General features: G+C 40.2%; 1 protein-coding gene across 2 annotated transcripts in view; it reads left to right on the top strand.

The window, feature by feature from the left end:
* The window catches only part of SERAC1 (serine active site containing 1), a 112585-nt gene extending 100855 nt beyond the window's left edge, over positions 1-11730 (top strand). For both annotated transcript variants that reach the window (XM_040350951.1, XM_040350949.1), the window contains exons 15-17: positions 1372-1554; positions 3941-4084; positions 11453-11730. In XM_040350951.1, the coding sequence (XP_040206885.1) occupies positions 1372-1554; positions 3941-4084; positions 11453-11592 (467 nt within the window). In that variant the 3' untranslated portion in view covers positions 11593-11730. The remainder of the gene's footprint in view (positions 1-1371; positions 1555-3940; positions 4085-11452) is intronic.
* Positions 11731-12214: the final 484 nt, after the last annotated feature.

Genomic DNA, 12214 nt, shown 5'->3' with positions numbered 1-12214 from the left:
GTCCTGACCAACTGTATGGGCACCGGTCAGGCATGGCTTGTTGCTGCGAGGGGCGAAAAGTATCCTCCTTGCTGCTGAGACAGAGTACCACACAGCAGCAGGCAGGTTCCACTGACCACAGGGAGATATGCTAATATTGAAACACTGAACCAGTTGGATTCACCGCCATTCATAGAAAGCTTTATATATATATATATATAATATAATCTTTTTTTAATATAAATAAAACACGTTCTCTGGACAAGGTGGAGATTGTGACTTCACTGCCCCCTTCTTTCAACCTTGTACAATAAGATAATTCCTTGTATTCACTGAAAAAATACATTGTGTTCTATAAGTGGCGGTAGTGCATTGAGAGTCACTTCCTGTTGTCAGTGTGCAGTGGGGCAGCTTCTCACATAAAATCTGAGAAGGACCAGGAAGATTATGGCTATCGCTGTAGTAGCCTTGACTACTACAGCGATTTTCACCTTCCCCAGCTGTCTATCAGGTATGAGTAATGCATATTTACACCGTGCCAAGCTGGACCAATCTAAGTATGCCATATAAATAATTCCTGGAGTTAAACTTTAATAGTTGTTATATTGACCCCCCACCACCCTCCTCCATTTCCAGAGATATCAGCCTATGAACAAAGCACATGGACCAAAATGTCTATAGCTAGAGAACATGCGGCCTCTGTCTTCCTCTCATTATAATCATAGTAGCCCATATATCCTTAGAATTGAGCTGGTAGACATTTAAAGAGAGTGGGTTGGGGTTGTGGGGTCTTCCTTTTCTCTCTTCTTTCTTTCTTTCTACTTTAGACTTTCATGATTTTCATATTTGCTATTTGATATGGAATATTTGGAGGCGTTTGTAGCCCACGTCAGCTCACTGGTGGGTTATGTAAATGCTGACCCATTATATATTTTTTCCATGTCCCCTGCGTAGGTTATCTGAGCGCCCTGTTAGGGTGGTTTATCCTTGTGTGTCAGACATTTTTTTGGGGTTCAGTTATCTATAGAAGTTCCTCTTACGATATGTTACTTTGTTGGCTCTGCCTGCCATTGATACGTTTATTTCACCCACCTGCGCTGTGGGACCATATGTTATCTCTATTCCGATACTACTGTTGATGTAAGAGTTGTACTCTCTACTCTTTTTGCATAAAATTCTAATAAAAATATAAAAATAAAATTGAGCTGGTAATTCAAGCTTCCTCCTTCATAAAAAAAACATAGTGGTCCTTTTCAAATTAATAATGTGAACTACATTAAATTGCACCTTACTGACCTCCCCACTTCCAAACATTTACACTTGTCCTTCTCTAACACACCAGTCATCATCATAGTCCAAATAAAGCAACAAAGATTATTGTTCAACTTGCAGGTCTGCTAGTGAAAAAAATGCTGGTAAATGCCTCTAAGGATGAAGGTATGCATGATTTAGTGAAGAATACACGTGGAATCGCATTCTATAGTGTTCCCCATCATGGATCTCGACTAGCAGAATATTCGGTTAATGCAAGGCTGCTGCTCTTTCCATCAGTAGAGGTTAAGGAGCTAAGCAAAGGTAAGTTAAAGTTTTTAGTTGTGTTATTCTGTTAAGTTATTTATCATAACACAGAAACTTCCTTATTACATATATGATTTTACCTTGTTATATTCCATACTAAGGAAATTACATGGAAACAAGGCTCTTTATGAAAAGAAAATGCTGCAAATGCAGACAAAGTTAGAATTAACGTTAATGTTAATTTTTTTCACAGCACCATATACAACACGCTATAGCCACTTGTTTTTAGAGAATTTTTATGTTAATGAAATGGGTACCATAATGCCGTGTACACACTGTTGCCTTATGAGAAGTTTTATGAGTAATCGCCATTAGCAACTGGGAATAATTGTACATACATATATATATATATAATTTAGGGTAAGAAATGTGTAGGAGATGGTTTTCTGTAAGGGTTAATTGGGCTGACAGGCTAGGTCTGAGGAAATCTATTTAACACTCTTCTTTTGATATGCATGAATGCTGGGGGACAAGGTGCCATGGAGCCTGTCGGTCTCATATACCTACTTAATATACAAACAAGCCAGGAAGAAATCACATCAAACCTGTAGTCTAGGCGGAGCCGCCTTCATTGGCTGTATTCTTTCATGTATAGCTAAGTGCCCCATTCAAGGGAAGTTAATGACCTTCGGTTTAATTAATTTATCTTAAAAATCGAATTATCACTAATCTCATGTAGGAAGAGATTGTCCATATTTAGGAGAGATTATGTTGAAGCTTTCACTTCTGGTCAAAAGAACTCTTATTTAAACCATATCATATCTGTCAGATATTAAATCTTAAATGTACTTTTATTAAGTAACAACACGATTGGACATTCCGAAAACAAAACTGTGGATTTTTTCCAACGGAATGTTGGCTCAAACTTGTGTTGCATACACACGGTCACACAAATGTTGTCGGAAATTCTGATTGCCAAGAACACAGTCACGTACAACACTACAACGAGCTGAGAAAAATTAAGTTCAATGATTCCAAGCATGCGTCGTATTGATTTTGAGCATGCGTAGAATTTTTGTGCATCGGAATTGCATACAGACAATCAGAATTTCCAACAAGAACTTTTGTTGTCGGAAAAATTGTGAACCAGCTCTTAAACATTTGTTGTCGGGAAATCCAACAGCAAATGTCCGATGGAGCAAACATGCGGTCGGATTTTCCGACATCAAGCTCAATTCCAACCGTGTGCACGCAGCATTAGTTTTGTCCTATTAGTGCCTTAAAGAGGGCCTGAACTGTGAAAGCTGTGCCCAGGCAAGTTGAGAACAAGTATAGAACAAAGGACTAGTCACCAGTATTGCCCATTGCCTCTCTGCAGTGGAACATTTTTCTATTGCTGCCTTATCATGCCTTGTTACACACTTTGGGCCAGATTCACAGAGACTTACGATGGCGTATCTCCAGATACGCCGTCGTAAGTCCATTTGGGCGCCGTCGTATCTATGCGCCTGATTCTTAGAATCAGTCACGCATAGATTTCCCTAAGATCCGACCGGCGTAAGTCTCTTACACCGTCATATCTTAGGCTGCATATTTACGCTGGCCGCTAGGTGGCGCTTCCGTCGATTTCAGTGAGGAATATGCAAATTAGGTAGATACGCCGATTCACAAACGTACGTCCGCCTGGCGCATTTTTTACGTCGTTTACGTTAGCCTTTTCCTGGCGTAAAGTTACCCCTGGGTCTATGTGGCGCAGCCAATGTTAAGTATGGCCGTCGTTCCCGCAACGAAATTTGAATTTTTTACGTCGTTTGCGTAAAGCGTTTACGAATAGGGCTGGACGTAATTTACGTTCACGTCGAAAGCATGACGATTTGCCGACGTCATTTGGAGCATGCGCACTGGGATATGTCCACGGACGGCACATGCGCCGTTCGTTAAAAACGTCAAAAACGTGGGGTCACTACTATTTTACATAGTACACGCCCCCAGCCAGCCTATTTTGAATTAGGCGGGCTTACGCCGGCCCAGTTACACTGCGCCGCCGTAAGTTTAAGCGCACGTACTATGTGAATACACAACTTGCTGCTCAAACTTACGGCGGCGTAGTGTATCTGAGATACGCTACGCCCGCCTAAAGATAGGCGATTCTACCCGAATCTGGCCCTTTGTCTTTGTGTGGAAGTGGCTATCTTGTTAGAGGCGGGGTTTGATTTCCTAATAACTGAATGTCTGATAAGTAACTGAATGAATTAAATAGAAGCAGTCCTTGTACTTCACCTCCTCAGTTACATCTTCTTCTCCAGCAAGAACAGTGAGCTGCACAGTAGTGACATTTCCAACCCTCACTCTTGCCTTCTAACAGGTACCAGGCACTAGCGCTATGCTAGGCATTATATGTTTTATTATAATACTTTTTTCTGTATTTTTTTTTATATATAAGATTCACCTGCACTAAAACTGCTAAATGAAGAGTTCCATGAATTTCTGAAAAATAAGAACTTCAAAGTAGTGAACTTTGCAGAAAAGTTGCCAACTCGCATAGGCAGTATGATGAAACTGCATGTAGTGCCAGTAGAATCAGCAGGTAAGTAAATCTTGTTGTCGATATGGGGAATATTTACTAAAACTGGAGAGTGCAAAATCAAATGCAGCTCTGCATAGCAACCAATCAGCTTAACCACTTAAGCCCCAAACCATTGGGCTGGCCAAAGACCAGAGCACTTTTTGCGATTCGGCACTGCATTGCTTTAACTGACAATTGCGCTGTTGTGTGAGGTGGCTCCCAAACAAAATTTACGTCTTTTTCCCCCCCACAAATAGAGCTTTCTTTTGGTGGTATTTGATCACCTCTGCAGTTATAGAAAATAGAGCGACAGTTTTGAAAAAATAAATATTTTCTACTACTTGATAAATATCCCCCAAAAAAATATAAAAAAAAAAAATTCCTCAGTTTAGGCCGATACGTATTCTTCTACATAATTTTTGGTAACAAATCTCAATAAGCGTTTATTGATTGGTTTGCGCAAAAAGTAATAGCGTCTTCAAAATAGGGGATAGTTTTATGGCATAATTATATATATATTATATATTTTTTTTTACTAGTAATGGCAGCGATCAGCGATTTCTATCGTGAGTGTGACATTATGGGGGACACATCGGACACGTTTGACGCCATTTTGGGACCATTATCATTGATACAGCGATCAATGCTATAAAAATGCACTGATTAATGTAAAAATGACAGTGAAGGGGTTAACCAGTAGAGGGATCTGAAGGAGTTAAGTGTGTCCTAGGGAGTGCTTCTAACTGTAGGGGGGCATGGGCTGAGTGTGACATGACACTGATCACTGCTCCCGATTACAGGTGAACGGTGATCAGTGTCCTGTCACTAGGAAGAATGGGGACATGCTTGTTTACATCAGCATTTTCCTGTTCTTCCTCTCCGTGAGACGATTTCAGGTCGAGTCCGCAGGACCCGCGGTCGGACTCATGGCGCTTGCGCACCCCCACAATGCCGCATCTTAAATCGGGGACATACAGGTATATCCCTTTCCCACAGGAGCCATTGTGTCGATGTATATAGTCATGCACTGGTCCTTAAGTGGTTAAAGTGGAACTTCAGTCATTTTTTGTATCTTTTTGTATCTTTCCATCTATTAAATCGTCTGCCCTTATTTAACTTTGGATAGTAAAACATTTTTTGTTCTGCCAGTAAATACCTTATATGGCCCACTTCCTGTTTCTTGTCTGGTAAAAAGCCTAAGCTTATGACATCATGCACAGCTCTCACTCTCACTCTCGTGAGATTTTGCCAGGAAGGGAGGGGGGATGAGTCATAAGAGGGCCAATGAGAGCTGTAGGTGTGCCTCTGTGTATCTGTGTAAATCCAGGAAGTGAACAGGCAGCAGCTTCAGCTTCCCACAGTTAAAATGGTTGCAGCCAGACTCAGTGAAGGGAGATTTCTGCAGCATATTTGACAAGTACAGCATCACAGTATATATAAAATAATATGCAAAGTGGTTGGAGGGAAGCTTCAGAATGGCAAAGATATTTTTATTGCAAATTATGTGAGCAGACTGCAGTTCCTCTTTAAAGGTTTTATTGCCAAACCTAATTGGACAAGGTGAAGTTAGAAGCTGATTGGCTACCATTAACAGCTGCACCAGATTATGAATGCGCCAGTTTTAGTAAATCTCCCCGAGTGTTAACATTTTAGAAACTGGATTTAGTTTGAATTTTTTTAGTGTATATATTAAAGTGTAAACATATTTGCTTGTTCCTGACATGGTATGCAGAGCACACCGCCATTTTGCCCTGTGCTATTAAGCACAGAATTCGTCTTAATGAAATAACCCATCTTTAAGCTAAATAAGTTCACTCACCATCCATTCTCTGCCCATCCATTCAAGTCAAGAGACCATCACCAATTGTTCTCAGTCTAGCTCCCAGTCATGTCTGCTTTGCCAACGCCCTCACAGGCAGTTTTATTACCACAATAGGCTTCCCAGACCACATCTGATTGGAGGAGATCACAGCATGTGACCATAGGAAGTGACGTCACAGCATGTGACCTCCTCCATGGAAAGTGATGTCACAGCATGTGGGCTCAACACAGCAAACACCATATAAGGACATTCCTTCTGACAGGAAGTCCCATAGAATACATGAATAGAATATAATACAATGAATACAATACAATGAATAGAAATACATACAATGCTGGCTAAAGTCTTATGGGTGTGTCTGGGCAGGGAGTGCATGTGCCCCCCTGCCTCCAGAAACGCTCACAAGCTCTCATATTAATCGCTGATAGAATCCTTAATCTGCGCCATTCCATAGAATAATGCATATCCAGATTATACCCTTGTTAAAGGTGGAATGGAGGCTATCTACAGGCGTACGCTACGAATCCCAAGCCATGCTGATCAGACAAGACCCAGATAAGAGCGCACATCTGTCCATAACCACTAGTGTGCTTGCGGAGTGAGCGCATCCCCTCCTCAACGATCGTCGGTGCAAAATGCACAGAGGGCCCCTCGCCGGCGGACATACGCCCACGCTGCAAACATCACACTCCAACCTCAAGACATTTTCTACTTCCAGACGAGATTCAACCAGCCTCAGACTGCCCAATCAGTTCTATTTAGAGCGGGTTGCGGCAGTACTAAAACTGGGTGCCATTATGACAATACATATTAAATACATCTTGAAATTTCCACCACAGTTCAATATTTATTCTGTTTTATATTTTAGTATTATAATTTACTGCTCCTTTTATGCTCAGGCCTATTAAACACATTGCACTCTTTATATGACATGTCATGTTACTGATTTTATCCTAGTATCCATTTAGTAAGTAGCCTGAAAAAGGGTTTAGCTTAGTAAAGGTAAGACTCAAGGAACCACCCTGCTCTAGCCATGCAATCCTTACTAACATTTTCATAAAACAATACAAAGATCATGCTTACCCTACTTTGAGGTTCTGATGGGAGATGCCAAGGGCCCAAGACACATGATTCTCTGTAACAACAAAGCTGTCAGTGTGTTTTACTATACCAGTGCCTATTGGACAGCAATTCTACCTTACATAGTTACATACGTACATAGTAGGTGAGTTTGAAAAAAGACACAAGTCCATCAAGTCCAACCTATGTGTGTGATTATATGTCAGTATTACATTATAGATCCATGTATGTTGCGTTCGTTCAGATGCTTATCTAATAGTTTCTTGAAACCATCAATGCCCCCTGATGAGACCACCACCTGTGAAAGGGAATTCCACATTCTTGCTGCTCTTAGGCCTCGTACACATGACCGAGGAACTCGTCGTAAATGAAACATTGCTTTCCTCGACGAGTTCCTTGTTAGGCTTGTCGAGAATCTTGACAAGCTTTCTTTGCTTTCACACTGTCAAGACAAAATCTTGTTGTTCTCAAACACGGTGACGTGCAACACGTACGACGGCACTATAAAGGGGAAGTTTGATTCCACTGGCGCCACCCTTGGGGCTGCTTTTGCTAATCTCATGTTACTGCGTGTTAAGTAAAAGTTTGGTGAGAGACGATTCGGGCTTTTCAGTCTGTTACAGCGTGACAAATGTGCTATCTCCATTACAAACCCTACTTTTACCGAAGGCACGCTCCCATCTCATACTTTATTCTGAGCATGCGCGGGTTTCTAAGCATACACACAAACGTGTTTCTCGTCGTAAACCAGTCCGACGAGAAACACAACGAGGAAATTGAAACTCCCGACGAGGAAAAAGAAAACTTGTTCTCGTTTTTTCCTTGTCGAGTTACACAACAGTTTTCTCAACGAAAAACATACACACAACCGTTTTCCTTGGCAAAAAATCTCTGCCACCAAATTTCTTGATGGATTCTGTCGAGGAAAGCGGTTGTGTGTACGAGGCCTTACAGTAAAGAACCCTCTACGTAGTTTAAGGTTAAACCTCTTTTCTTCTAATTTTAATGAGTTGCCACATGTCTTGTTAAACTCCCTTCCGCAAAAAAGTTTTATCCCTATTGTAGGGTCACCAGTATGGTATTTGTAAATTGAAATCATACCCCAATACCCACCCCTGACCATTCCAAGTACTCCCCATTTATCACCACCCTCTGAACTCGCCCTTGTAGCCAGTTTTCAATCCATGTACTCACCCTATGGTCCATGCCAACGGACCTTATTTTGTACTGTAAACGTTTATGGGAAACTGCTTTTGCAAAATCCAGATACACCACGTCTACAGGCCTTTCTTTATCTAGATGAGATATATGTATATTCCCACGCTACTAAGGAGATAACAAGCTGGTGGTAAAACTGCTGCAAGCAACAAAAGGGTCAAAACTTTACCCAAAGGGAGATAAATAAATGTAAGGAGTGATGCTGCGCTGTTTAAACAATAACAGTGATGGAAGTATGTGTACTTAATCTAGATGGCAACTTACCTCCTCATAGAGGGTTAATAGATTGGTTTGGCAAAAACGATTCTTCATGAATCCATGCTGATTACTGATAATGATACTGTCTTCATACCTTACATTTTTGTATATAGTCCCTTATCATCCCCTCCAAGAGCTTGCATGCTGTTGATGTTAGACTATTTTGGGCCATTTTTAAATATTGGTGCTACATTGGCTTTTCTCCAATCAGCCGGTACTATTCCAGTCAGTAGACTGTCAGTAAAAATTAGGAACAATGGTCTGGCAATTACTTGACTGAATTCCCTAAGTACCCTCAGGTGCAAGCCATCTGGTCCCGATGATTTATTAATGTTAAGTTTTCCCAAGTCTAATTTTAATTCTGTCCTCTGTTAACCATGGAGGTGCTTCTTGTGATGTGTCATGAGGATAAACACTGCAGTTTTGTTACTGAAGCCCCCCCCCCCCCCAGATTCCCCTGTGAAGACTGAGGAGAAGAATAAATTCAATACCTTCGCCATTTCCCCATCCTTTGTAACCGGATGTCCTTCTTCATTCCTTATGGGGCCAAAATGGTCTGTCCTCACTTTTGTACTGTTTACATACTTTAAGAATTTCTTGGGATTTGTTTTGCTCTCCTCTGCTATGTGTCTTTTGTGTTCAATCTTTGCCGTTCTAATTGCACCCTTACATTTCTTGTTGCATTCTTTATAAAGTCTGAATGATGATCCGTCAATCTTGTATTTTTGTATTGTAAGGCCTTCTCTTTTGGCTTTATATGCATTTTTACATTGGAGTTAAGCCATCCAGGACTTTTGTTTGCTCTTTTATATTTATTAGTCAATGGAATGCATTGGCTAATACCTATATTTAATATGCTCTTAAAGCAAACCCATCTCTCTTCCGTGTTCTTTGTTCCTAATTTTTTTTCCCAATGTATGCCTTCTAGCAAGGTACATGGTTTACAATCAGTGTCTTTGTATTCCCCTTGTGTTTCCTATCTGTGTGATTTATACTGAAGCCAATTGACCTGTGATCATTGTTTCCTAAATTGCCCCGTATTTCCACATTTGTGATCAGGTCTGTATTGTTGGTAATCACTAGATCCAGTGAAGCTCTATTTCTAGTTACCATCTGACCCATGAAATTGTCCTGCAAAACATTTAGGAACTGGCGAGCCATAGAGGAATGCGTGGTTCTCTCCACCCAGTCTATGTCTGGATAATTAAAATCCCCCATTATGATAACACTTCCCATCCTTGCTACTAATTCAAATTATGATAGGGGATCAGTTTCCCCCTTCTCCCTCAGGTTAGAGGGCCTATAGCATACTCCCAGTATTATTTTCCCCATAGCTTCATCCCTTTGGAGCTCTACCCATAAGGATTCCACATCCTCCCTAGCTCCCTTAGCAATGTCATCTCTCACATTCACTTGTACATTATTCTTGATATATAGGCACATCCCTCCCCCTTTTTTATACTCTCTATCCCTGAGATAAAGGTTATACCCTTGAATGGCTGCCAGCAAATTGTGAGAGCTGTTGAACCAGGTCTCTGAAATTCCCACAAAATCCAAATCCTCCTCGTACAACAGTATCTCAAGTTCACCCATCTTATCCACCAGGCTCCTGGCATTGGTGAACATGCCGCGCAGTTAAGACCAGTTGTATACTATCCTCTTATTGGGTGTTCCAAGATTGCAACTAGGACTTGTTACTATACTTACCTTGGGTTTATGTGCATTAGTCAACCTACCACTAATGCTCCCCCAATACCACCCTCTGGAATATGTTCCGCACTAACTATCTCTACCTCTACCCCCCCCCCCCCCCCCATCGCCTAGTTTAAAAATCCCTCTAACTTTTTGACCATCTTCACTCCCAGCCAATCTGCACCCTCGTCATTTAGGTGCAGTCCGTCCTTTCTGTAGTGCTGGTGATCGACTGAGAAGTCGGCACAGTCCTCCAGGAACCCAAACCCCTCCTCACTACATTAGCTCCTCAACCCAGGTATAGTCTTAGCTTTTACATAATATTTTAATATGCAAACTTGTACATTTAACCTGCCTGGCGGTCTTCCCGAGTCTGACACGGGGTTAGATTTTCCTGCTGCGAGCGGAAACCCCGAGTCAGACTCGGGCTTGCCTCGCTAGATCCACAGGCACAAGTTACTTACCTTGTCCCTGGATCCAGCGATGCCACCGCGCTGTGTGAGCGAGTGGGTCCTCGCTCGATTCACACAGTGCCTCCGTGTGACGCCGATCTCCGTTCCCTGCGACGTTACGACGCACGGGGACGGAGAACGGCGCCAAATTCAAAAAAGTAAACAAACACCTTACATACAGTATACTGTAATCTTATAGATTACAGTACTGTATGTAAAAAAAACACACCCCCCCTGTCCCTAGTGGTCTGTCCTGTGTCATGCATGTCATTTTATATAATAAAAACGTTTCTTTCTCCCTGCAAACTGTAGATTGTCCATAGCAACCAAAAGTGTCCCTTTATGTCAAAAATAGTTTTAGATCAGCTAAAAAACAGCGATAATAAATTATAATCACTTGCAGAATTGTGCGATAGCGATTTGTGGGGAAATTCGTCATAAAAAAAAAAAATAATGACAGCAACAATTCTGCAACTGAGCAAATTTCAGTGATTTTGATTTGATTACATTATTGAATAATTTTTATTATAATTATATTACTATTTGTTATAATTATTTATAATTATTTATTATATTATAATTTATAATTTTGTTTTTAAAAAAATGTCATACCCGGGATGCCTATTAGAAGCTTGTTTGGTCAGATTTAAGTGAGTTATTTCTAAAAATTACAGACCTACAATATAAAACGCCAAATTTCCTTGCAAATAATGGTACCGCTTTTAGCATGTTTTTTCTGACAGAATCATACCGCCAGGGAGGTTAACTATGCTTAGTAATACATTCAGAAATATATTGTTCTACCTAATTTAAATAACATTAATAATTACTCCTGTGAATTTATTAACTAACATTTTTTTTTTTTAGATTTAGGCATTGGTGACCTTATTCCCGTAGACGTTAACCATCTTAATATTTGTAAGCCAAATAGCAAGGGCTCATTCATCTACCAACACACCTTGAAGTTTATCTTTGATTCTCTAGCAGGTGATATTGGAACACAATGACCAGCTCAAACCCCACTATGTGTTTACCTCAATGTCTGCCATACTGTTCCTACTTTGCTGCTTAAACATGGCTGCCAAATGTGTAACTAATAATGTGTAAATTAAACCAATTATATAATAAATATATTTTAAAACTCAGTGCTTCGTCGTCAGAATGTTTGCAACTCAATATTGTGAAAAGATTTTTGTGACAGAAAGAGACGCTCTTATTGGTTTTATATAGCAAAAACAATGTGAATATTGAATGTTTAAAGATACATATGCACAGGTTGGCTTTAAATAATGCTTTATTTGTATTAATTTATTTATGACAAATACTATGAAATTACATTTATTGATATTGTACTTTTTATCAAATAATTTTTATTATTGGAATTAATAAAAATTTTGACAATAGAAATTATCGACTAATTATACAAGAGGACTTTTACTAATTGATATTTTATTCGTCATAATTTTGGCAGTTTACAGTTCTCAGAGGTGTCTGTATCATGTACACGAATCTGGAATTGTGTACTCCACCTTTTATGAATATAAGAAATTGTTCCTGTATCTTAGCACCAGTCTTTGAGAATTTTTCTGTCTAGCCCTATGTTGCTCTTTTCAGACTCCTGATTTCTTA

Source organism: Rana temporaria, chromosome 4 (assembly GCF_905171775.1).
Source record: "Rana temporaria chromosome 4, aRanTem1.1, whole genome shotgun sequence".
NCBI lineage: Eukaryota > Metazoa > Chordata > Amphibia > Anura > Ranidae > Rana > Rana temporaria.
Note: the sequence above shows the minus strand (reverse complement) of the source record. Positions and strands in the feature narration are given on the sequence as shown.